Source organism: Camelus dromedarius, chromosome 5, assembly GCF_036321535.1.
Source record: "Camelus dromedarius isolate mCamDro1 chromosome 5, mCamDro1.pat, whole genome shotgun sequence".
NCBI classification, from domain to species: domain Eukaryota; kingdom Metazoa; phylum Chordata; class Mammalia; order Artiodactyla; family Camelidae; genus Camelus; species Camelus dromedarius.
Genome location: NC_087440.1, coordinates 15918264 through 15945372, shown reverse-complemented (window position 1 = coordinate 15945372; position 27109 = coordinate 15918264). Strand labels below are relative to the sequence as shown.

The window sequence follows — 27109 nt, the reverse complement described above, 5'->3', positions numbered from 1 at the left end:
TGCTCTATTCAAGACACTGTTAGGTCCCAAGGGGGCTATAAAGATGAAGATGGCACAGTCTGCCCTCCTAAAGCAGAGTGTGGTAATTATAATTAGAAGGGAACACAGTATTTAGTGACTGGGATCTTCTGGGAGAGCTTCATGGAAGATATGGCATTTGTACTTACACTGAAAGAGATCTGGGGAATGCAGAACTAGTCTGGGTAGGATACTGATGCTGGGCCTCCACTCTGGGCGAGGCAGTGATGGAACACATTGGAGGGGGCAGCACAATCGCACATTCAGAGGACTCAGTGTGTCCTGTTGGATTGGGACGTGTGGGCTATCATTTCTTGGACAATGGAAAAATAATGCAGCATTTGATGCAGTGAAACATTTGGGAATGCCACAAGCAAAATGAGGACTTGGGAAGCTTATTATGGCAGCGGAATACAGGTTGGTAAGAGGTGAGAGGGAGACCAGTTAGAAGGTAGAAGTTGTTCAGACATGGGATAAGAATCTGAATTAGGAAGGTAGAATACAGAATGAAAAGGAGGGGAGTGATGGACTCTGTCTTGTCTTTTGAATGGCCCTGGAGGTAAGAAGAGCTTACTGAGAGTAGAATGCAGGTGACGGTGACCACAGCAGAGTGAAGCACAGATTTCAAGATCAGAGGAGAATTTATATGTCACAGACAGTGCTAGCTCTTGCTGCTCCTGGAAATCTGAGAAAGGAAAGCTATCAACATGTGGGGTGCCGTTACTCTCTACAGACAAGATGGCATTATGCTTTGGATTTGAAAATATTCACAAGTGCCTTTTGGAATGTCGTTTTCCATGAATTAATGCTGTTTGCGTTGAAAGTGCGTATGTATTTTTTTCATCAGTGGTTTTGCTTTTAACAGCAGGTAGTTAAAGATTTTTTTCCTCTTAAATGTAAAATGCTAATTTAATTTAGCCTTTGCAGCATGGGAATGGGATCTTAATGTGGCTGAAAACAGCAGTTTATTTTTTGTGGGTTTGACTAATTTCAGAAACTCCACATTTATGAAAAATATTACTACTAGGAAAATAAATTTGAAACCGCAGTCCAACTTCAGTGAGGATGGTATAGTGTTTTTCCATTCTACTGCTTAAATACTTCAAAGATTCTATGCCTCAGAGTGGGACTTACTCTGACTTTGCTGCACAGGAGAACAGAGGGCTCTGGAATGCATTCTGAAGTGGTTTGCCCCATCCACCTCGGGATCGCTGTTCTTGGAAACCAGCTCCTAGTTTAGCCCAGTGGAGCTTTGTGTTTGGAGAGAAATTGACCAGTGGCATGCAGCTCTGTGACTGTGCAAAGACAGCTAAAACCACAACTGCTTTTAGCCCCTCACCCAAATAATGGGAAAGTCCTTTGGTGTATGAGAGCCCCAGAAAGATTCATTATACACTTACATGATAAAGGTTTCCGGTTCTCGAAGACCAGCATATATATTTATTTGGTTTTGATTAATGGTCCTGAGATGAAGTCTTTATCCAAGTTAAGTCCAATTCCCAAAATATTTATCACTTTTTAGCTTGAAGACCCACGCTCTGCGTTCTTCCGTCCCCACACACTCCCTGCAGTTCGGCACCGTGGGGCTCGGTGGAGAAACTGCCCGTGTGGAGAATGGGGGAGACGACGGTCCCTCTCTACTTTGCACTCCTCAAATTGACTCTGAGGACAGACTGGGGAACCACTTTTTAAAAAGGGCCTACACAGACTAATGTGTGTTCGCTCAGAGGAACAATCAGCGAAGGGGCCTTAAAACCCAAGCACGTGAGGGAAGCTGAGTGGTTGGTCTGGGGAGAAGACTTAAATGCTGACAGAGCTGGGGCAGATGCCGCAGTTTAGCTGCCTGGCACGCAGGGTCTTTTCCTGGGGAAATCTGCTGCTGTACACACTGTGGAGAGAGGACAGGTCTTGCCTCCTACGGTGGAATCTGAGAAGTCAGATTTCCCTCTCACAGGTCACTTGTCACCTGGGTGTCAGCAAGGGTCGTAGTTCGTCCGGTGTCGTGGCACACGCCTGTGTCTGGGGCTTTGAGTCTAATAGGCACAGGGTCTGTTGACAAAGTGTCTGGAGTCCAGTGTCAGATCCGATTTGGGCAGAGACTTTGTCAATGGTCCTCACTGTCTGTCTCCCTTGGTTTCTGACCCATTTCCACTTGTTTCTCGAATTCTAATAGAGAATAGGAATATGTCATCCTAACAGATTTTGTGAGTGCCCTAATATTTTAAAAGTAAACAAAATAAATTCCTTCAGATAAATTCCTTTTGTTATTTCATGTAGGTTTCTGTTGTTTACAAACAATAAGCCTGACTGATACTAATTGCTAAAGACCTGTAATGTTTTCTTATTTCCAACTGGAATTCTTTTTTTATTTTTTAAATTTTTTGGTGGGGAGGTAATTAGGTGTTTATTTATTTATCTTTAATGGAGGTACTGGGGATTGAACCCAGGACCTTGTGAATGCTAGACTCTACCACTGAGCTATACCCTCCCCACCTCCAGCTGGAATTCTTAACCTAAATCCAAGAATAGCCTTATGGAATCTGGGTGTATGTTGTACTATATATAGAATTTCGGATTTATACATGGGGGAGATGGGGGAGAGAAGGCCCATAGCTTTTATTAGAATCTCGAAAGGCTCTGTAACCGTAAAAAGGCCAAGAACCGCTTGTGTACAGGATACAATTTAAACACCGTACTAAGCACAACATATAGAGTCCTTACAATATGACCTCTGCCTACTGCTTCAATTTTCTCTTTCACCGCGTTTCTTGTTACTTCTGTTCGTCGTCCTCATTTTATGTTCCAATCACATCAGCATCCTGTGGATTCTCTAAAAGCACCTCCTGGGTTTTAATCTCTATGTCTTTGTTCATGAAGTTCCTTCTGCCTTCAATTCTTGTTCCTTTTCTTTGCTTCTCATACTTATCCCACCCTTTAATGGGCTTGCTGGACACCCACTCGTCTTTTAGATTTGACTGGTTTCACCCTTTCACAGGAGGACTGTGAAGGTCATGATCACTGTTCCCCATCCCCCGGCCCGCCAGATTTCAGCACTACCAGCAGCCCCTGTCAAACTGGCACCTGGTGGAAGCTTCCCTTTGTTGTCCTGGAGGCACTCTCCAAAGTCACTGAAGATAGCTGTGCTGTCTGGGCACACCTTGGCAGAGAAGTTAACCCCTCTGGGGTAACAGCGGAGTGTCTGTGGGTAGATGCCACAGCCCTGCTGTCCGCAGCTGGGCCAGCTCTGGGGCGGGCTCTACATGGCTCTTCACAGGCCCCTGAGCAGTTGGGCTGCGGTTGTTCACGGCGGTCACCTGCTCATTAAGCACCCTTTACTGGCTTTTCTTCTTTCCTGTCTCACTTTCCTTCTTTCCTCCTGCTTCCCGGATTTCTACTACCTTTACCTGAGTCTTTATCTCAAGCTCTGCTTCCAAGTTAACCCAGATTAGGATACCCTCTTGACTCCGTGCCTCTACGTTAGCTGTGAGGAGCTGCCCTACCATCTGTTGCCCTTTATTTTTCATGTTTAACAATTTCTCTCTAGTGCTTTTTTTTTAAAATAAAGTTTTAAATTAAATTTATCATTACTTCTTTTTTTATTAAAATTAAAATTTATTTTATTTTTATTGTGGTAAGAACACTCGACATGAAGTCTATCCTATTCATAAATTTTAAGTGTACAACACATCACTGTGTGCAGCAGCTTTCTAGAGCTCATTCATCTGACTTAGCTGAAACCTTCTGTCGGTTGATTAATAGCACTCCACTTTCCCCTCCCTGAGTCTCTGGTAACCACCATTCTGGCCTTTGATTTTAACTAGCTCATGTAGATGAAATCATGCAGTCCTTATCTTCCTGTGTCTGACTTATTTTATCTAGCATAATGTCCTCAAGGTCCCTCCATGTTGTTGCATGTTGCAGAATTTCTTTCATTTTTAAGGCTCAACAATATTCATATGTATGTTTGTGTATATATGGGTATGTGTGTGTGTGTGTGTGTGTGTATAGCATTTTGTAAAATCAGTTCTTCCATTGATGGGCATTTATTTTGCTTAGCTGTCATGAATGTGGCTGCAATGAACATGGACGTGGTAATAATTCTTTGAGATCCTGATTTCAGTTCCTTTGGATAAATATCCAGAAGTGAGATTGCTGGCTCATATGGTAATGATTTTTTGAGGAATCTTTGTACTGTTTTCCATAGAGGCTGCACCATTTTGCTTTCCCACCAATGATGTGCAAGGGTCCCAGTTTCTCCACATCCCTCCCAACACTTGTCTTTCATTAGACTATTACTTCTTGAGAGTAAAGAGCTTAACTTATTCATTGATGATGCCTCAGTATTACAACTGGCACATAGTGAATCCTCATCCATGTGTAAACATAAAACATGAGAGCTTTTTCTTCAGATCTCTCAAGGGCTGTCTTGCATTTACATATGTCTGGGGAGCAGAACTAAGACCAAAGAGTGAAAGTTACAAGAAGATGGACTTTAGTTCAACATGGAACTATCAGTGCACTGAAGGGAGGTGACGTGCATTAGTAACAGTGATAGTGGCTCTTTATGGCATGATGACTCACTTGGCTTGTCCACTCTTCCCTCTCTAGCCAAGAATTCCTATAATCGAGAGTTTTATGGAAACAGAGTCCCAGACACAGATGCATAGAGGGAGTAGGCAGGCATGTAAACTAGTGAGGCAGGTCGGGCTTCATATAATTAGGGATGGTGGGGACCGTGTGGAAATAAAGTATGCGTGCCCTGTCTAAACGGGGCGGCTGCTCCTTAGCTCCAGCCAGTAGTTGTTGTGAAAGAATGTAGGATCAGAGCTGCCCAATCTTTCGGTTTTTCAAGGGAAAGCAGAACTCCAGATTCTTATGTAAAATTTCCTAGTTTCAAAACAAAAAAGAAACAAACAAACAAACAAAAAACAAAACCAAAATAGCATGTAGGTCAAGAAAGCATCACTGTGATTGGATATGGACCACAGGTTGTTAGTGTGTAACCTCTGTGTAACGTGTGTAGCAGAGGATGTTAAAGCCCCAGGAGGCTGCCCCAGGTTCTGGTCGGCCTGCCCTTTTGGGCCCCTTCCCAGCTCGGGCCCTTGGCCGTTTTGTCCTTACAGCGAGGCAGCTCTGTAGCTCAGGCACTTCTCCTGTGACGCTTCCCACCCTGTTCTCCCCACAGCCAGCCCTGTCGTCTTGGTGCGCCTCTAGCAGTTACAGCACTTGCACATCTGCCGCGCGTGGTCACTCTCCAGTGGTCTCCCAGTTTTTCCTATTTAACTGAGTTGTAAGTTCCTCATGGCAGGGGCTCCTACTTCACGTCTTTCCTGTCATTTGCAGTGTGGTGTGGGGCACGCAGCCAGGGCTTGGTAAGAACTATTTGGTTGACTGTCGCTGGATGGTCATCTCACTCAGTGCTTTTGGCATCACAGTTAGCAGACGATGAGGTAATAGGGAGGAGGCTACCAGCTCTTGAGTGCAGAATTTAAAGTGAACTCAGTAGGGCTCTTTCAGAAATCGAATAGGCATGCCCCTCATCTACTGCTGACTTGTGCTCTCAGAGCTTTTATGAGGGTCCTTAGTGCGTTTCTTCCATCACAGGCTTTTTCTCATCCTTCCCCACCAAAGATATAACAAGACAACCAATTATTTATGCCCTGGTTTAGATTCCTTGACTAGAGATGGCCTCTGATCATAAGCTTACATAGCCATCTTTTTAAGGTAGAAGCGAGTAGGCACCTGTTTGTTATAAAGATTATGTAAAAGAACAACAAATTATTTTAATTGGTTATGATCTGTTTTCTGTTCCTTCCATTTTACTTGAAACACACTTTGCTTGTTTTAGAAATCTCTTTTCTCCCACATCTGTGAAACAAAATGCAACAGAAACGATTCTCAGTTATCTCTGATGACGGGTATTAGGTACACTTTGTACACAGGAGTCTACTAATTACACCCAAATCTTCTTTTAGAAAATTGCCCTCACTTTCTGGTGAAGGCACTAGGAAGCGATAATTGCCTGAATAGTAGGTCTTCTCCATATTCCCTATTGCATTTCTCCACAATTGTTTATTTTTCCAAGTTCTGGTGCAGTTTTGGACAAAGACCAGGAACTGAAGCATTCTCTCAATAAGTATTTATTGAGCCCCTCCTGTGGTGCCAGACACTATTTTAGCTGCTGAAGATATAATAGTGAAGATATGAGACTAGGCCCTCGCTCTCCTGAAGCTGGCCTTCTAGTGGTGAGAGAGAACCACAGATCATTGAACAAATTAACACACAAGAAAATTGGACAGTGATTGGGAGAATAAAATAGGATAGAGAGAATGTGTATGTGAGGGAGTTCACTCTAGCCTGGAGTTGAGGGAAGGTCTTCTTGAAGGTGTGAAGTCTGAGACCTGAATGACAAGGAGAGGCCAGCCATGTCATGACCCGGGAGGAGCATGCCAAGCCAACCGAGCAGCTGCTCCAGTGGGCCCACGGCAGGGCCTGTGTAGGGTGCCGGAGGCTCCGCTGGAAAGTCAGAGGGAAGGAAGGGCTGGAGCTTGCAAACAGAATTATTATCCACGTGAATTTCTTCTACAGCTATGGCAGTTTAGTGTATGTGGCCATGATCACTTAGCTCTCAGAACCTCTGTCATGATTTCAGGATTAGATTCAGGGATTGTCTACGATTCCCATAGGAGGAAGTCATTGTTTCAAAACCCATGTGGTATATATACCCTGTTTTGAAGCCTCAGATTCCCCCTGGATAGGAGGGGACACTAGTGTTTTAGGAAGAAGGCATCTGGTATATTCTTAAATTGAATTTGCTTTGGAAATAGTCATGCAGCAGTGAACATAGTAAGAAACAAGTTTCTTCATCCCTTAATATAATAATTACTCTTAAGGATTATAAGAGCTTATAGACAGATGGAGTGCCCGGTTTTAACTGGACAGGGAAGAAAGCTGTTACTGACAAAGTTTCAGATTTTCTTGGATTTTCTGGTGTCTGCACAACAGAGACCTGCTGAGTTGCCAGCATATAACAAGCCAGAACCCTGGATCCAGAGAGCATTTGTGATGTCCAGCCAACACAGAACTGCTTTCCCACCCAAAGGGTGGTCTCCAAATGTGTTGTAGCCTTTGGCGAGATTTTTATATCACAGTTGAAAACAGATGCCTTTTCTGCCCTTTCCTTTGTTGTCTGAGTTACTACCGCTCGGGGGTGTGAGCCGTGGCAATCTTGCACGCACCTTCAGAGAGAGTCCTCATTAGACGTTCCTCTCCCAAAGTCTTGCTGGGAAACCCTCTGCAGTAGAGTGTAGGCGCCAGAGGGTGCAGGTTTGTGAGTTTCTGATAATGTGCTCTGTGCATTCTGAATATTCCTTGTCACAAATCAAAACACCAGTCCTAAGGTTTAATATAAAAAAAAAAAAAACTCTCTGGACAGTTTCTACTTGAGAATATTTAATCCTAAAGGAAAATATTTAATCTTAAAGGACTATGCAATCCTAAAGGAAAACCAAAGCATACTCTTGCTAATGGAGTGTACTGAATTCTATGACAGGATTGGGCCCTGAAATGTACTCGTATTTCATATGTATGACGTTGAGAATCCCGAGTATCAAAAAACCACTGTAAATCCTTGATTAAAAGAGACTTATTAGACATAAAACTGAATATAATGTGTGGGCTTCTTTTGGATCCTGGTGTAGATGGACTGAAATTTAAACAACTGGGAAAATTTAAATATGGACTGAATGTGAGATAATATTAAAGAATGATTGATAATTTTGTTAGATGTGATAATGATGGAGGTTATGTGAGAAAATATCCTTATTTTATAGAGTTGTGCACTGACATATGTAAGGAGGAAACGTCACCTCTATAATTTATTTTAAAACACTAGCAAAATATCAGTTGAAGCAAATATGGCAAAAAGTTAATAATTGTTCAATCTAGGTGATGGGCTCATGAAGTTCACAATTTTATTTCTCTACTCTTCTGTGTATTTGAAAAATTTTATAATTCAAAGTTTAAAAAAAAGGGGGAGGGTATAGTGGTTAGAGCACCTGCTTAGCATGCACGAGGTCCTGGGTTCAATCCCCAGTGCCTCCATTATTAAAATAAACAAACACCTTTGCCAAACTGGGGCATCGCACAGTGATTGGTCAGGTAAGTAGCACTATTTTATGATCTTATGGATGTTGCTCTATTGTGCCTTTTGTGCTGCAGCTATAAATATCAGTGGACCTGGAAACTAGGCGATTTTTTCTTAAATGGGGCATTACAATAAAAACGAACCAATATTCTCCCCTTACACCTCCCGCCCCACCCACCCCTGTGCTCTGATTTTGTAACTTGGCCTATGATTAGGGGAGGTGAAGTAGTTCAAAAGTAAAACTGAAACATATGAGATCCTAGAACCAATATTTTAAACATTTTGATTCATCATCAATTTAAAAAAAGAATAATCTTAAACTACAGTTACCAAAGTCATTTTCCTTCCTTTCAAAATATGTATTCTGTAACCTGGATTATATTAACATCCGTAAAATTACTGGCACCGTCGCACCGTCTCACGTGTGTACGTGCCGGTCAGTGGGCCATTGTTCCCCTTCTCTAGTCAGGGACTGTGAGGAGTTTTGTTAAATCTACCTGTGCTGTTTCTTCAGAGTGTTTTGCTGACGGTATGTGCTGGTATTGGCTGTCGGTAAGACTTTTTTCACCTTGGGATATTTTGATACCCAGACCCTAAAATGAATCATATTCCTATTTCTATTGAATTTGGAATGGAAATAACAAATTTCCACTGCAGTGTGTGCAGATTTACATGACCTGGCTACTGAAGGAACAAATCATGTTGCTGTATTTTTTTTTTTATTCCTACGTTTAACTTGTAAGTTCTTCATTTTTTTTTTTTCTGTTTTTTCTTCTACACTTGGTGTCAGTGGTTGTAGAATCAATGCCAAATGGAATCTTGCTGTCCCCTTTCCTCAGCCTCAACATTTTTGGTAAGCTGCGAGTACTGGCACCTCACTTTTTTTTTTTTTTTTTTTTTTTTTTTTAGCAGCAATGCCTCAATGGCGGTATCTTGATTTGAACTGGGGTTAAAAATAGAGTCCTAGTCACATCATCGTTAACAGTGAACACCCACTGAGCACCTGCCATGTAAGGCACTGGGGAAAGTGCTGTGGGGCGAAGGGCTGCAGAGTATGAAATGAATGGAACCAGAAGTCCTGGCTTCTGTCGTCAGCATTTGGCAAACTTTGCCGAGACAGAGACACAGCAACCACGGAAGTATGTGATAAGCACCAAATGAGTGCCATGGACTGACTGCAAATGTGGTATAAATTGAGTCAAGGGATCATTTCCAGCTGGGCCCATCACAGCTTCATGGAGCATGTGAAATTTAAATGGAACCTTCAGAAAGAGGTAGAATTTGGACAGGGAGAGAAGGGGCAAGAAGCTGCTCCAGTGTGGACTAATGAGTGTGCCCGGAAGCAGGGAGTGTTTGGCTAATACCGAGTAGGCCAGTGTGGCTGAAGGGAAGAGTTCCTGTTGGGACTGAGCATGGTGAGTGCAGGAAGTTGGATTGTGGTAAACACCGGGGAAGCAGTAAAGGTTTGGGGCAGTAACGTGAGTAAAGCTGTGTGTTGGGGGCTCCGTCTGATGGTGCAACCTCAAGGTGGGTTGCAGGGAGCAGACAGGAGTATCAGTTTGGAGATCACTGCAGACGAGTTCAAGTGGGAAAGGGAATACAAGTGCTAGTTTGGGTGATGACAGTGGGGATAGAAGGGAGGGATGACTATACGACACATTGCGAGTGAAGAACCGATTAGATTTAATGGCTAGATTTAGGTCTTCTTTGAAAGAGAACAGGACAATTCATGTGAATTTGCACGATTTCATTGATGCAAGCCGTTAACTGTAAGTTTAGTAAACCTAAGATAGTCGACTTGAGAACCTTTGAAAGAGCTTTTCATATTTTATTAATTTATAAGAAAGTTAGCCACACCCTTATAATTACTAAACTTTTACACAAATCTGGAGAATGGCTAGACCCTCCCTCTCATTGTGGCTGCCTTTTTATCCATCTCTCAGAGTTAGGAGGACAGAGCTGTGGAGTGGGAAAAAATGTCACCTGAAACTTTAACATAATTTACTGGTTCATAAGTGGAATGTAAAAGCACTTCTGAAAAAGTAGTAATAGTCTAGGGGAGAGGAACCTGGAGGCAGACCCTGGAGAAGAGAGTCCTGGAGAGAAGGTGACCTTGAAAGGCTGTTCAGTGTCCTTCAGTGGCGGAACAGAGCCAGCTCCAGGTGGCTCTGCAAGGAGGGAGCCGGAAGAAGAAAAACTGTATGACCTGGCTCTCTTCCCCCAGATCTCTTGCTGATCATCCCCCTTTCTCCAGTCTCCAGAGGTAAGGTGCACCCTGTAGGCTCAGCCTTCTGGGACAGAAAGCGGGGTGGAGAAGGGCAGACAGTAAAACTGGGGATACAACCAGAAGGTAACAATCACAGTTACCATCCTCTTTCCAAAATATAACAATATGAGGGGAATGCTTGGAGGAAGTTCTTCATAGAATCGTAAAATGTTAGAGCCAGAAGGATCCTGAGGAATAATTTTCAACCTCATTGAAGGAGCAACTTGGGTACAGCTAGCTGTCACACAGCCAAGAGGAAATCAAAGCCCTTGGGATTCTGAGCCCCGGCTCTTTCCAGCAGGCCAGGTAGCTTCCATGTATTTTCCAGAATTTCCCCCAAACCACCATACCAGCTCAGCCACTGTGCAGCATGGGTGAAATGGTAGGGTGGTCTCAGTCGGGACGCAAGGGAATGTACAAGTATTGCAGACACAGCCCCTGCAGGAGGACATGTTTCTGTTGCTGAAGTTAGAGTCATGGCAAATAATCTGGAAAGTACAGGAAAGTGTCAACAAGAAAATAAAATCACCCATCATGTACCACAGAGATAATGACTGTTAACATTTTGGTGCTTGCTTATAATTTTTAAAAATTAAAATGTACATATATATATATAGTTTTATAGTTTGTTTTTTCACTTCATAATTAACAATTTTCCATGTAGTAAATTATCTGAGTTTTAGTAGCAGTAATAATTTTTAATAGATGTGTCATAATATTTTAAATGTTTCCTGTTATTAGACATCTGAATTGTTTCTTGTTTTCTCCTATGGGAAATAATGCTACAGTATACACATACATAGAAATAACTGCTTTTTCACACAGACATACACGTATAAATAACTGTGCTTATCTCTGGGATGCATTTTTATAAATAAATTGCTAGCATAAACACTGTCAGTGGTTCTTTCTGGTGAATCACAGTGGAAACGACGTGGTTCTGGGGTCAGAATCTAATCTATTCTGCTTCTGCCGCTTTCTGGGTGTGTGACCTTAGCCACGTTACTTCACTCTGCTGAGCCTCATTCTCTTATCTGTTGAAAAGAGTCATAGGGGTCACACTGCCCATCCCCACTGCTGTGATGAGAACGACATGAGATGGTGCCTTTAAAGTACCTGAAACACCGGCTGTGCTCAGTACGTGTGACCTCTCCCTTCCTGCGGGATGAGCCAGTCTGCATGCTCGTGTGGGCAGATGTCTGTGTATGTGGAATAAAACGACGAAAATATACTTACAAGATGTATTTAGTATCAAAAAAAAGTAAAATTGACTTGAAAAGAGATCAATTTAGACTAGAAAGAATTCCTTCTGTGAAAGAGAGCCCTATTTAAAGTCTAAGGCATTAATAATAAAGACAGAAATGGAAGTTCTCAATAACTGTATTTTTCTTTGCACTAAATTCTCCAGTAACGATTTCTGACCTTGTTCACCACCCCCTTCCTTCCTAAGTGCGCGTCTTCAAGCTCTACCAGCGGGCCAAGCACGTGTACAGCGAGGCGGCGCGAGTGCTCCAGTTTAAGAAGATATGTGAAGAAGCACCTGACAACATGGTCCAGCTGCTGGGGGAGTTAATGAACCAGAGCCACGTGAGCTGCCGGGACATGTATGAGTGTAGCTGCCCTGAGCTGGACCAGCTGGTGGACATCTGTCGGTGAGGCTGAAAGAGTGGCGGGGGCTGCAGGGCGCTACCAAGGGACGTGTTTAATGAAAAAGGAACGTAACACTTGTCGTCTTGCAAGTGAAAGAAGATCCCTTTCCACTTCCTATGAGAGGGGTTGTCTGGGACGTTGGGCTGAATTTGTTTCCTCTTAAAAATCTGTAGATAAAAGATTAGAGACCTGACTCCATGGCCTTATGAGGCTCCAGGTTTGCAGTCAGTTATTCATGACATCATCAAAGAGTCTTTTCCCTCTCTGGATGATTAAGCATTTCAGGGAGCTTTTCTTAGACACAGACCCCGATGTTAACGTTCTCATGCTATTTTAAGCAATGGTTTCCACTACACTGTGGCCTCTGCCAGCATCTCCTGTTTGGTGTCCTAGGTTTAGTAGTTTTATTCAAGAGGGCAGAAAAAGGAAAGAGGACCTTAAGCCTGACAGGAGTGCATAGCGGGGGCGGTGGGGGGGGGGTGTGGTGCTGCTGAAGGAATTACTCGGAGTCAGCACTTCCTGCCTTCCAGGTTTAGGATCGGCAATTCGGGGAACAAGGGACTAAGAAAGCCCAGTTTATGAATGGCTGGTTGGGCAGAAATGTAGTTTTCCTCTTACACAAAGCCTGAGAACAACTTTCTTATAATTGCTAAAGAATGGGATAATAGAGTAGAATGGCTCCTTTTACCCAGAAGGGGTCACACTGACCTTGGAAGAACTGAAAGGGAAATTGGGAGAACTCTCCAATGGCTAGATGTTATTTCCACTGTGAGAAGATCATGCAGAACTGGCTCTAATTAGCAATGAAAATATAATCAACCACTTGGCGCCTGTGGCTTGCCTCACTCATTGCCACACTCCAGCCTGAAAAGTTTAAACCAAGTAGCTCCAGTGATCACACATGGCATGTGTAACCCAACTTGTCGAGAGACTGGAACACAGCATTGATGAGTCACTCTGCTGACGTCAGTGTTTGCTCAATAACTGCCAAAAAGCCTTTCAGAGCGTGTTTCATTCTAAAAGTGCCCTTCTCTGAAAATATCAAGGGCCCACTGAATGGAAGGGACAAATATTGTTTGGTTCTGGAAATAGGAGGAAGTGGACTGATTTGTGTAGAAATCAGGAAGAAGCATCTTTGCTTAGAAGGTGGTGGGGTAGTTTGAATCCCACCTGAAAAGCAGTGAAGGGGCATTTGCCAGCCTCCTGGAATCCTCTTAACGCATTTTCTTTTTCTGGAGTGGTCGACCAGCACGTGTCCTCACGAAGCTTACATTCTCAAGGGTAAAGAGGGAAATGACAATTAAAAATAGACTGGTAGTGTTAAGTGTTATGAAAAAAACAGAAGCAATGGAGAATACTTGGGTTGGGCGGGTAATCTTTATATTGAATGGCTGAAGAAGGCCTCTCTGAGGAGGTGATATTTGAGCAGAGACCTGAAGGAAATGAAGACGTGAAAACAGCAAGTGGACAAGCCCTGCGGTCGGTCCGAACATAATGAGTCAGCGGGAAAGCCCAGCTCCCAGCCCAGTGTGACTGCCACAGCTACTGCTCTCTGCTTGGGTCATCTTTTTTTTTTTTTAACCTACTTTCCTTTCTCAGCTTTAGCGATGGAGGCTTTGGCTGCTCTAGTTCATGGTATCTGACCGTGGAGCAAGGCCATGTTGAGCGGGGAAGTTAGTGTGTGGCGGAGATGAAAACTGGGCTGGAAGTTAGGAAGGCCGGGTTCTAGCTCTGCCTTTTTTCATTCTGAGCTCTGTGACTTTGGACTGTTGCTTTGCTGTATGATCTCCATTGTGTTTTCCATTCCAGCAGTCTGTAGGTCTACATATTTTTAAAAAATCTTAACGTGATCAGAGCTAGACCATATTTGAACGGCGTCTCAGGGGAGCTACAGGACAGTGTATAGGAAGCCACCTTATGGCCCAAGTGGAGAGAAGGGGAAAAGGAGAGACGAGATCACTGATACTTGGTTTTTTTTTTTCAGTTTAGACTTTTCAGGATAAAATCAGTATAGAATCCAAAGAAAGGGCCAGGGAGGGAGAAGGAGACTACACTTAAGCAGTTAGGCTGCTTATTTTTTTAAATTAATGTTAGAAAACTTCAATTATATGAAATAAAGTTTAATAATGAAGGAAATAGATGAAGCTTGCCCGATTATAAAATAACTCTTTTAAGTGGACTGAATGTAAATTTTAAGAAATGGCTAATTTGTAACGTGGGGTTTACTGAGGAACACAAAGCAATTTTGAAACCAAGTCAGTTGTATGTGAGACCACTCATTCATTATCGATTTCCCTGGTTATACTGAAGAAAAAATAGTTAATGTCTTTATTTCTGTTTTGACACTTGCTGAGATGAGAGAGGACTCATTGCTACGTTATTGTCCAGGCTATTAAGGAAGATAAATGACGCATTTTAATAGTCCAGTAAAGGTTACAGAAGTTAATTTGCTGCTTCCTCAGAAGTCTTTCCACAGCTTTGTTCCCTGGCTGGCTGCGCTGGTCAGCCTCTTGTACCCATTCTCCTGACCAGGTGGTTGGAGGGGAAGAATGAAGTGCAAATCCCTATTCATGTGCCTTTTGCCTCAGGGTCTTAAGAGCTAATCTGCACTCTCAGCCAAGAAAAAGGGAGAGCCATTTCAACTGCCTGAGGGGCTCACCTGTCTCTCTGGGCACCTGCCTTCACATATTGCCCCCTCCCCTACTCCCCAGTATGCATGGAACCAAACCAAGTGGTCTTCCATGGCTTTGGGGGCTTCAGTTGCTAAAACAGACACGCAGTTATGCTTCCTTGTACTTTCTCATTGGAACAGCATTTGAAGTCTGTGGTTTCCTGAATCTAAAGCAGTCTGAAAGTGTTTCTAACCTGGCTGTAAAAATCATAAAAAGTTGTTCTGGAAGGTCTGTTTTCCTGAGATTCTAATCAGAGAATTCTAGACTTCACAGCAGAAGCTAGAAGTCTTTCCAAAAAAAAAAAAATACATTACTGACTACTTATATTTATATTTTATATATATACACACATACATGCACATATATATGGGCTGTCTCATGGGTAATTGATTCGGTTTCAAAATTGTTTTATATTCCTTAGTAAACTCTTCTTTAAAATGTAGCCATTTCTTAAATTTTACATTTTGTTCATTTGAGTTATTTTATAGTTGGGCAAGCATCATCATTTTCCTTTATTCTTTTACTTTGTTTCACATAATCAAAGTTCTTTTTAACATTAATCTAATAAAAAAGTAAATAGCTTGAGTATATATTTTCATATTTTAAAACAAATATAATTGTTCAGCAGCTATTTATTGGAAACTACCATATGCCCTTGCATTTTTGTAGGTCATGCTTTATAAGGCCCAGGCTACTTTTGTTGTTTTGATCAACCCTGCCATGTTCTTCCCAATCAAGTGACCACGATCATCAAAGTGATATTTGGGATTTTCGGGTTTTGGTTGCCATATTCTTGCGTTGCCTCTCTGATGTGAAGTAGCTCAGGAGCTGTATTTTAAATGTCTCTCCGTCCTCCCAGGGAAAAGAATGCAAATGTGAGAAGTTCAGCAAACACCCTTAGTTCACCTACTTTTCCTTCTTAATTTAAAGCTTATTTTGTTTTCCTAACTCCTGGCTCTCGCTCAGAATTTCTAGGGCATACACCAGAGGCCATGTTAAGCACCCGTGGAGAACTTGCAGTCAGATTTTTCTGCCTTCGTGAGTGTGTATAGCTGGGCAGCCCCTGCTCTGTGATCTCAGGCGTCACTGCCTCAGGGGCAGAGGGCTAGTTACCACAGCACTTGCCGTTCTCTGGGGAATTTGAGCCCTGGTGATTTCAAACCGTGTGTTTGGTGCAGTCCAGTTCGTGTTCATCTGCAGCAGCTCTAGAGATGCAAAAGCGAACGTATTTACCTGGAGAGACTTCTAGCTTCTGCTCTGTGAAAACAGGCTCCCGGGCACACTTCCTCTGGGTTTTGCAGCCAGTTAGAAACAACACTTTCAGTTTGCTTTAGGCTCAGTTTTGAAACCACAGTTTTCAAAAACTGTTCAAATGAGAAAGTATAAGAAAATATGCCTAGAAGTTCACTGAAGACCATAAAGGACCTGGTTGACTTGAGTCCAGAAAAATGGCATAGTTTGGGCCTTAGAAAACTAAGACAGCACAGTGTTCTTCTCTGAACCATGTGACGGCCGGCTTTGATGCCCAGGTCTTAATGTCTTTCAGACATATTTCAGTGACACCTCAGTTTTTCTCAGCATCTTCCACAGGAAGAGGTGGTTTGATGTGGCTGCATGATGACTTTTTTTTTAAAATCACCAATTTACAAACTAGCCCTTTGCCAGCCTAGGAACTCAGGAGAATCCTTGAGTCCCAGGGTCAGAGGAACTTTTCATCTGGGATGACAGGAGTCTGGGCTCAGTGCAGCTACTGGGCCATAAGCTGAGCATGTGAGGGGCAGGAGGAGATGACTAATCTTTCTTTTTGCAAGCATTTTTGTCTTTTTCCTTAAACATCTACTTTGACATGAAAAGCATATTTTAATGAATAAAACAGATGATGAAAAGAAATCAATTGAGAAAAATCATTGAGGGGAAAATGAATTACTGGTGTGCAATAATTCTGATGTCCTAGAGCAGGGGTTATATTCTATTGATATTTTCCAGGAAATAAAGTAGCTCATTTAGATAGAAAAAAGGGACAAAATTGTGCTAAATTAATTATGGTGTTTTTAATCTGCTATGAATTTGGAGTAAATTTTATTAGGAAGAATTGGAAGTACATGTTAACTTTTATTGTCAGGATAAATTGCATCTTTTAAAGAAGATCCTTGTACTTTGTGTAGGGCCTTTCACGTTGGTACAGAGCTTAGGTCTGAAACCTTGCCTGGTTGATGGTGGCTAAGATAGCCTCTTGCTGTGTGGTGGCTCACATAGCAGCTTCCATCTCAGTCACACATTTTGTCTGATGGTAACTTCTGAGTGCAGTTGTCAGACCAGCTTCTTCTGAAAGTGCAGGGAAAATGGAGATGGACCTGCAGAAGCCAGCATCCTCTTTGTGGACAGGTCCGCATAACTTCCTGTCAGAGGTTAAACAGACACACTGACCTAGAGTTTAATAACATGTTCTTGGTGACACATTTCTTCAGCACCTATCTAGGCTGACTGTTCTAGGGGACTGCGTGTAGCCTGAACAGCCACCAGCGGAAGCTCTCACTTGGATGTGTATGACTTGCACTTTAAATTTTGATTTGCCCTCCTCATACGGAGCAACTTTCTGATTCATAATGTTGATCATGTCCATGGCCTGTTTTGTTTTTGCTCGCTCTTCCTGATCCCCTGCGGGCTTGTGATACAACTCTTCCAGTGGTGACTTTATGGAATCAAGACGACAGAGGGTTATCCCCAGCCCTCATGGAACAGGAAGACTGCTGATTTTTAGTACTTAAGAGCCAAAACCAGGGGATAGTTTTAGGTACAGTTCAGTTTCAAATCACCTTCTGACAACAGTATACATTTCTGAATGTCCTAAAATGTTTGACAACACTGAAAAAAACCCCACAAAACATACCACATAATCTCTTTGTCCCTGGGTTGGCGGTGTGTTCTAAAGCACCGGGAAAATCACTCTCATTTTCACCTGCAGGTTCTAATTTTTTTTTCCTTCATTGTTTTAGGAAATTTGGAGCTCATGGGTCACGACTTACTGGCGCAGGATGGGGAGGCTGCACAGTGTCGATAGTACCTGTGGACAAGCTGCCCAGCTTCCTAGCAAATGTGCATGAAGCTTATTACCAGAGGAGCAATCGAAGCTTAGCGCCTGAGAAGCAGAGTTTGTTTGCTACCAAGCCTGGAGGCGGAGCTTTGGTTTTCCTTGAGGCCTAAACAGTGTGAAAAACCTCAGAGCAACTACTGAGAGCATTTGTGACCTGGCAGGACTTCTAGTGCCACAGTAAATTAATCCTCTGTTTTGCACTATGATGAACGGTTGCTACTATCAACATGTATTTCCAGAGAAAAGGTTGAAAGCTTTCTATGCTTCATAATTATTTTTCCATCTTACAATATGTTTTCTACCAATAAGTGTCAAAATTATGCTTGGATGGATCGCTTAAGGATGATTTGCTGTGATTTATTGATTTTAAGGTTTTTAGAGACAAATGGTAAAAGACCATTAATACTGGCCCTATGAGCTGAACCTGAATTAAACATACTACTACAGTTAAAGCGATGTGACTCAACTGTACGCACTGTTCCTAAGTCCCGTGCATTTCTGGTTTCTCTGGGCGTTCTTCTTCCTCAGCATTGCATTCTTCCGTCGTTGTCGATGACGATGACAGTGACGCCAGAAATTCTCTCTCAGTTCGAGCTTCAGAACGCTATTAAAATCATACATTATTAAGGATTCACAGAATTTCCCGGATGTGGTGTGCTTGAGTGTGAGATTCCCCACAGTTGTCAAGATAAGGAGGATCACCTAAAATTTTCTTTTTAAAAATAGACCTAGGAAGAAAATTCCAGGCTCAGCTCATTTTTTTTTAAACCATGTGCTATCACATTAAACAGTCATTTTCAAGTCTTTTGGCCCTGAGCTTTCTCTATCATAATAGAGAAAGTTAGAAAAAAGACACTTCAAGATTATCTTTCTTCACATTGAAATAGAGAATTATCTGGGGTGATAATTCAGATCATTCAATTTGTTCATGGAATTTGCTTTCTTCCCACACTACCCTATCTTTTCTCAAATGCCTCTCTGATCCAGGAGGCACGTTTACTATTCTGGGAAGGCCATCTACACCTTGCATCCTTTGTTGTGTGTCCAGCAAGGCTTGTTTGCATCTGTGGACCACTGTAGGGCAGGGGTGCGGGTGCAAGTAGGAAAAGGCTCAGTGTGGGTTCTGGGATTGGCCTGGGGGGTGGGTGGGTGCCTGTGTATGTTTCTCAAAAAAGTGGGCATGTGGAGATGGTAAACGAATGGCTCTCTCTATAGGGAGGCCTTCCTGAATTAGATGAAGATTGAGACCAAGAAGCATTTTGCTGATATAATCAGATGAGAGCGGCAGCAGTTGTTTGGCATGAATTATCCAGGAAAGCATCACAGTCCCTACTCTTCCATGATTGTTTTTGCTCATTACTGTGCAACTGACTCAAAGATCTGACATCATCATCTTGAATCTGTTTCAGAGAAGCTGAAACAAAGCTGGTTTTAACAGTGTTTGTAATGTTTCTCCAAGGACAACAGTCACATAAGGTACTAGGAAATCCATTATTCTCTTCTAAAATAAACTTCTTGTGCATTTTCATTCTTAGCAGAAAGGTAAACACTTGAGAAAGCTTAAGTCAAATTTGTTGAAAGAATTTTGAGTTTTAAAAATTGGTTTAAAATTATAACCCTTTGTTTTTCAATACCTTTTCGCCATGAGATACCTTCTTTACAAAACAGGTAAGTAAAAACGTCTAGTGTGCACTCTTCTTTGGAGGACACAGTTGTTCCAAGCCAGAATCTACTCCGTGCTTGTCTTGATGTCTGGCTTGAAGAAAAGAACTACTTTTCAATGACACCATCACCAAGAGTTATTACAGAAATTATGAGAGATAATTGTACTTGTCTGGAAAGGAGGAGGGTGGGGCCACTGGAGAAAATCTTTGTGCAGAAGATGGAATTTGAGGAGGGTCCTAAAGGATGTGTAGAATTTGAAGGCTGGGGATGAGCAAAGTTTATGATCATGGGTAAACATGGTATGTTTGGAAGACTTAGTGGGAGTGAACGGTTGACCTCAGGATACAGTGAAGAATAAAGACTGGCTATATTGGCTGGAGCTAGCTTTTGAAGAGCTCCAAGTCCAGCATTTAGACCAGGGGTTACAAACTGGCAGCCCATAGGCCCCATCTGGTCTACAGATTGATTTAGTTTGGCCACCAGGGTATTTAAAAACTTGAGTCCTAAACAGGAATTTTACAGAAGAATCTGGATTACTAATGGTGGAAGATCTGATAACACTTTGGCCTCCACTCCTGCAGGGCATCAATGAAATAGAGGTGAGGAAGGAGCTGCCTTGTTCAGATGAGGTGCGGACTCTCCCTTGTGCTGTGGTTCCACCGCTCCTTGTAGTTCCCCTAATACTCAGCCATTTAATGTTTACCAGCTCAGATCACCTGCCCTTTGCCAGCACACTCACACAGTTGTTTTCTTTTACTAAATAAGTATTTCTCTGCACCCATGTCTCTAGCAGGAGTAGTTAAAGAGAGACCAGGAAAAAAACAGGAGAAAGACTTTCTTTTTGGTGGAAGTAAAGAGTAGTCCTTTTGTTTAATATTAAACACACAGGTTTCCGTTACCTTTCTGGCTCATCTAGAAATTTGGGTGGATTATTTGACCCCTGTTTTGACATTACACCAGTAGCCAGAGAGGAGTGCTCTAGATTTTTGCGTGGAAGCCTGACATGCTGAAAATAAAAAAGCTCTTATTCCTGACCTCAGATTGTCCAGCCTTCAGATTTCCTGTACACTATTCTCTACATGTTCTTGCTTACTGGAAGGGAAGAAGGAAGTCTGAATTTAACAGGACTGCTCGTAAGTTAAGGGGGAGAAGAACGGGAGGGGACAAAGAAAACTGGAAAGATGAGGCAGTCTCCTTCCTTTTCTTTCTTTCTCACACTTGAGTCCCGTTTGGAACCATTTCTGTCTTATGTTTCTATCAACCGAGGGCAAGAATCCTTCATCTAGTTGGAATCCAATATGTTTTTGTTGAATTATTAATGGAAAACTAAATATGACTTCAAACACCAGTAATTTTCTATTAGTTTGAAATTCTGACTGCATTTGGAGGCTTTCAGTTGCATAAAACGCTCCTGGTTGAGGAAAGCCAGGGATGGAGGTCCGTGGGCATGAGGCTGTCACCAATACGTGAGACAGAGATTATCCTAAGGTGCGTGTGGATGATCGAATAACAAGAACATGTTCTCTCCTGCCACTGGAACTTGGCTGTGAAATCATCTACTGCTTATTAAATAGTTTCCAGTATCTATAAGAGAAGCTAGAGAGAGAATTCTCAACTTTCAGAAAAGAAACTTACCAGTTTAAATAGGAAATTCTCAAAGTCATTCTTAACTTCATTAGGTTTCTTGGTAGCCTTTGCTTGGAGTCTAATCATGAAATAGAGAAAATTGGTAACCAAACAATTTGTTTTTGTACTGACACCAGCTGAGAACCAACACTTACGAAGAGTTTCTTATGCCGGGCATTGCCAGCAGTTTACATCTATTAATTCAGTTTTGGGCAGTAGGTGCTACTATTACCCTATATTACAGATGAGGACAGAGGCTCAGATATGTTAAGTGACCTGTCCACAGTCATACAACTAGCAAGTGCTAGAGGATTTGAACCCGAGTGGCGTGACTTGAGCCATCAGTTGTAACCACTGTGTGACACCGCCTCCCAGCAGTGAAGCTTCCTCTTCAGTGAGATGCCTCACACAGTACTCCCTTAACTAAGTTAACTAAGTCCACTCACCAGGCTCCAGTGCAGACCTTAAGACGGGTCAGCGGGGAGAGGAGAGTCAGTGGGACTGGCAGGGGGAAGATCTGGGGGAGGAGAGATGGAAAAGGCTAACGGGTGAGGGTGCGACTAGACTGTAAGCTCAGTGAGGGCTGGGATCTAGGCATTGGTCGTGATTTCTGGCGCCAAGTACTCATTCCAGAAATACTGGTGAAGGAGTAGAAAGTTGAATCGAGGAGGCAGCAGGAACCTTTCCAGAGATCGACGGATAAAGAGACAAGCAGAGGTAGGCTAGCCAAGGAAGGACAGGACCTTGGGACAAGGGAGAGACATCAGCAAGAGACACAGATGGGAGAAAGAAAAGTGAGGAAGGGTATAAGGCTATTAATTTCATTGGCAATTTTTAAGTGAAACTTTTAAAAGTTAGTCCATGAAATTTGTAGGAAGTGAAATTTTCTGATAATTCCAAATACCCTTGGCTGAAGCACCAAGTTTGGATTAGCCAATGCCCTAGAAGGCCCACGCCACGTTTCTTTAGCATTGAGTCCAGAGCACCCTGAGGGTGCAGCCGGGCTGCCTCTGAGGGGTCTCCTGCATTCATGTTCTCTGATGACAAATGCCCCCTCACTCACTCTGCTTCATCTCTGCCGATGTTACCTCCCCAACCTAGGTTCCCTCCTCATTTGGTAATCCCCTCTGGGTCTGTCCGTCCCCGCTTTCCTCAAATCTGGCTCTTACAGTCTGGGTCTCTTGCTAATAGTCCTATTGAAATCCACTCCAAAATATCCTTGGTGCCGTTTTTCAGTTACATCCTTTTAGAATCTTCTTGACTTCAAGTCATCCTGAGACTCTGGTTCATCTCACTTCATTAAAATCAACCTACCTTCCAGCTCACTCTTTCAATTTACAGTTCCCTCTTTCTTTTAAAAAAATAACTTTCTTGGTGCGTCACATACCCTCAAATCTACCCTTTTATAATGCACAATTCAGTGGTTTTTAGTATATTCACAAAGGTTTGCAACCATCGCCACTATCTAACCCCTCATCTTTCTGACTGTCTTTCCTTTCCATGAGTCTCTCTTTTTCAAAGATCGTAGACAGAAACTTAGGACCTGGGCCTATAAATTTAACAGGCAGATGGGAGTCATGCACCCTAATGAGCGCCACTGCAGGAAGCATATCTGAGCGCTGCTTGTGAGTTGCTCTGAAAACTGGTCTGCATCCGTCTGCATATCCTGAGTGGTGAGGAATCCTGTCCTCTGCAGATCTGATTTTTGGGGAACTTGCAAAGGTCACCTGGAGACAGATCTTATAATTTAGGTGTTGTGAAGGCAAAAGCTGGGTGGTAAGATTTTTGGTGAAAAGTGAACTAAGATTCTAAAGGACTGCGTTGAATCTTCTCGTGTGACTGGGAGACTAGCAGTGAGAAGTCTGGCAGCAGGGCTGGCACAGAGCTGGGGTCCCCCACGGGGGCGTATGTGAAGGGCTGCGCTCGTCTGACATTTACTCTTACCTACGTGGATGTACTGGAAGAAGTGGGCTGGTCCCAACACTTAATAGTTTTCTTTTTTATACTCTATAAGTTAAATATGCCCACTTTTCCTGGTTTCGGTGGGGGACAATGTCTGCATCGGGGAAGCAGCAGGGGCAGCAGGGAGACAAAGAACTAGCCCAACAGAGACCAGCCAAGTAGCTTGTTTTTCTAGTCCACACCTTCCCCATGGCAAGGCATGGTTATGGGTCTGTTTTTCTAAAGGTCCTCAACTTAAGTCCTATGTCTGGTAGAGTAAAAGGAGATGATGGCAATGTTTAGCAATTAAATTAGTAAGGTAAGCGCTAATGTGGATAAAGCAAAAAGTCAGTGTGACTCTAGAGGAACTACCGAGTAGAAAAGCTCTGCAGATATCCAGGCTAACATGTCTTCACATAATAAGCCCACTGAGGTCTCATGTAACACATTTGTTCAATGACAATGCTTTTAAGCACTACAAATTGCATAAGATACAAACTTAACAACAAGGTCCTACTGTTTAGCATAGGGAATTATAGTCAATAGCTTGTAATAACCTATAATGAAAAAGAATATGAAAAAATATATATGTAGAACTGAATCACTATGCTGTACACCAGAAACTAACACAACCTTCCAAATCAACTACGCTTCAATAAAAAAGAAAAAAAAAGAGACAAACCTATGAATCTCCTTGTTAATTCTTTCCTGTCGCTGTCTTAGGAGTTTTATTTCTTCATTAATTATGTGCTTTTCTCTATAAAACCAAAGTATGAAGTTACATTTTAAAATAAAGCAGGCAGTTCTAACTGAGAAAGAATAAATCAACAATTTACTGACTTCCATGTATCAGCAAAAGTCCCTTAAAAAACAGTTCTTCAGTGTCCCCTCCCAATGCACTACTTGGTATAAGGAATCCCCCAGCACATCCCCTCTTATAAACACATGCCAAAGGCATCACCCATGTCACCAGAGTATGGCCTGGACCCCACCCTGCTGCTTCCACACAGGCCCTTTTACAAGGAACCCATCCCAGTTCTTCCCACAGAGAACAGGAAATGTAAAGGCTGTGTGTGTGTGTGCGCACTTGCCTGCACCTGTGCACGTACATGTGCGTGCCTGTATGGCAGCGGGTGGGGAGCGGGACCCGGGGAAAGGAGAGGCTCAGACTTTTGTCCTGCCTGCTGGACAGGACTGAGCTGTTTACCTCTTCTGTTTACCTCTCTTTAATGTGTTTCCTGAACAGCATGAGGTACCCAAAGGGAAGGATGTCCATCCTTTCTCCCCATCAAGGCAATAATACAGCTATGCAGTGACCTTGATATCGTCAAAGAATTGAACCCTGACAATTTGTTCTCATAAAAATTGATGGACATTATCATTAAGCCATTTTTAATTTCCTGGCACATAAGAATAGCAGAACTGGCCAAGAGTAATCATTTTAATTAAGCACAAAAAAATTCAAAATGTTTCCCCAAGAAAACATTACAAAAGACCTCCCTGCCTTGCTTTCCTCAGTACCACTCCTGCTGCCATCCCAGCTGCAAGGCACTCCTTCTACTGCAGACATCCTTTCTGTTCCTCTTCTAGGGCTCATCTTTGTAAATGATCTCTATTCCCTGGATCTCTCTTCTGGTCTCTCTACATGGGGTGCTTCCCCCCACCCAGACTGCAGCAAAGCTTCCTTCCTTCCTTCGATCCCTGCCACTTGCCATGGTTCTGCCACGGATCTGGAAAGATCTCTGAGTCTATAAGACTCCTCATCAGTACAATAAGGAGCTGAGTTGTAGATAATTTCTGTGGTCACTTCCAGCTGTAAAAGAGTTTACGATTTTATATTTAACAATAGTATGGAGTCAACTTACATTCTAAAATCCTTTTGGTTCCTTGCGAATCGTCTTTTTGCCTCCTTTACAACATCACGGTAAGTTGGAGCAGGTGGTGTGACAGGCGTATGGTTAAGGACAGATTTCCAGTTAGGAACACGTGAGAGAGGTAAACAGCATCCTTAATGGGGCGCTCAGGGAGCCGTCTTGCCTGGGCTTCACAGTCGTGAAGGGTCTCAAGTGTAAGCATGAATATTAGGTCTGGGATTGCACCGAAAGGACCCAAAGAGGACAATCCCCATCGGAGCACTTTAAACTTGTATCCTATTATCAGGACCACACCATCCATAGTGCACCAGGACTTTTAACAGTTTTCATAAATTCCATAATTACTATTTTTATGTTTTTTTTCTGGTGTGCTTTAAAGGCAATAATTTGCTAAATGTAAATATTAAAAATGTACCAACATTTTTGTAACTGTTTAGACATTTCTTCATTTCCACATTGACTGAGAACCTTCAAAGTCTCCTGACTTCTGAGAGACCCTGGAGGTGACCAGTAGCCTGGCCCCTGCCACCTGCACGGAAGAAGGATGGTAATTCTGCTGATGAGGCTGGAGCTCCTGCACTGTTTCTGTTACAGCCTGTGGTGTGCCCCTAGCCCTGGTCTTTACCCATGCCTGTGTCTGGCAAAGCAGACACTTCCCTTCTGAGTGGCAATTGGCAAATGACTCAAGGAGGCAGCCCTCCTGTGTTAAGACCTTTGCTTCACTGCTAAACTAGAAGCTCTTACACCTCTGTAGTCACCAAGATACAGGGCATGAGACTGTCCTCCTACGGCCCCACGCTCCAACCTGAACCACACTGCAACACTGCCTCCATCTTTCTCTGAATGCAATTTGCTCATTTAAAACACACTGATGTTCCCTTCAAGGCTGTCCCTGATGCTCATTTTAATCTTACTTATCTGGTATAAAAATGTGAGGGAAAGCACAGTCGATTCGGTCCCTGGGATAGGACCACGGGGCACTTAACCTTACGACCGTAGCTTCCTGAGTATTGTAGCTCAGCTGAGATAACCAAAAGGAAGAACATGAATGGCTCCACAGCAAAGATTCTCACAATAAACTTGATAAAATTTATGCCTTTCCTAGGAAGCTCTGAACTACTCAGGAAGTCTCTTCAATCACTTATCACTTGAATATCAAGGGCTTAGAATCAAGGAAAAGATTTTTCTGGGTTTTCTGGGCACTCCAGACTACTTCCCCAGCAATGCCGGAGCGACACGCTCCGTCAGCCACGGAACCTGGTTCGGCAGGCGCCTAACGGTGTCACCAAGTTGCTGGGAAGCAGACCATACTCTGCCCTACCGAGCACAAAGCTCGTGAGTTCTGGGTGATTATGTTACCCTGAATGGGACTGAAATTCCCTGGAACAGATTTTAGAGAGAAGTCTGCTGCTATTTTGGTGCATTCCAAGTTCATTTTCCCCCTTATTCATACCTAGGCTTTAGAGCATGGTTTTCCTTCAAGAAAGAGTTATGTCTAGAGGCAGATCAAGAGATGGCGGAGTAGGAGGACATGGAGCTCACCACCTCCCACAAACACATCAAAAATATACCTGTGGAACAATTCTCACAGAAAACCAACTGGAAACTGGCAGAAGATCTCCTGTACAGCTGCAAGAAAGATCTCCATGTAACCAGGTAGGACAGAAAAAAAGGCATCAATACAGGACTGGCACTCCTGGGAGGGGTCTGTAAAGAAGAAAAGGTCCACACGGTCCTCCTGGAAATCCCTTGTCTGCTGGGAAATCCACTGGGACAGCTAGCAGGGCTGCAGAAGCCCAGACTCTACTTACGAGTGTGCATGCTGGCTTGCTAACAATCAGGGCAAAGGGAGACTGACAGCTGGCTTGCCACACTTCCCAGCATTTGTAAGCTTCTGAAGCATGCATACAAATATGTGCAGTGGCTAAGCACTGAATCTCTGGCAGACAGACCCTGGGAGAGGACTCAATCTACCTTCATGCAATAGCATGGGGGCCCTGGGGAGTGGGTCTAGAGCTGACCACAGTGACAAAGGGCTCCGCTTACACAGTAGGGGTGGGTCCAACCCTGGTGGACTTAGCACATGCAATCGGTAATGTCACAGAAACACACAGTGGCTGGGTGCTGAGTCTCGGGTGGAGAGCCCCTGGGGAGGAG

General features: G+C 43.1%; 1 protein-coding gene and 1 long non-coding RNA gene across 6 annotated transcripts in view; one reads left to right on the top strand and one right to left on the bottom strand.

Moving 5' to 3' along the window:
• The window catches only part of GALK2 (galactokinase 2), a 106518-nt gene extending 88216 nt beyond the window's left edge, over nucleotides 1-18302 (top strand). For all 5 annotated transcript variants that reach the window (XM_031453084.2, XM_010998547.3, XM_064485619.1 and 2 more), the window contains 2 exons: nucleotides 11881-12082; nucleotides 17749-18302. In XM_031453084.2, the coding sequence (XP_031308944.1) occupies nucleotides 11881-12082; nucleotides 17749-17956 (410 nt within the window). In that variant the 3' untranslated portion in view covers nucleotides 17957-18302. The remainder of the gene's footprint in view (nucleotides 1-11880; nucleotides 12083-17748) is intronic.
• A 22-nt stretch (nucleotides 18303-18324) lies between these two features.
• On the bottom strand, nucleotides 18325-26903 carry LOC116153442 (uncharacterized). The gene is made up of 4 exons (XR_004137177.2): nucleotides 24944-26903; nucleotides 23761-23835; nucleotides 21147-21216; nucleotides 18325-18450 (listed from the first exon to the last, which is right to left on the bottom strand). It is a non-coding gene; the product is annotated as an uncharacterized LOC116153442 (long non-coding RNA).
• Between the last annotated feature and the right edge of the window lie 206 nt (nucleotides 26904-27109).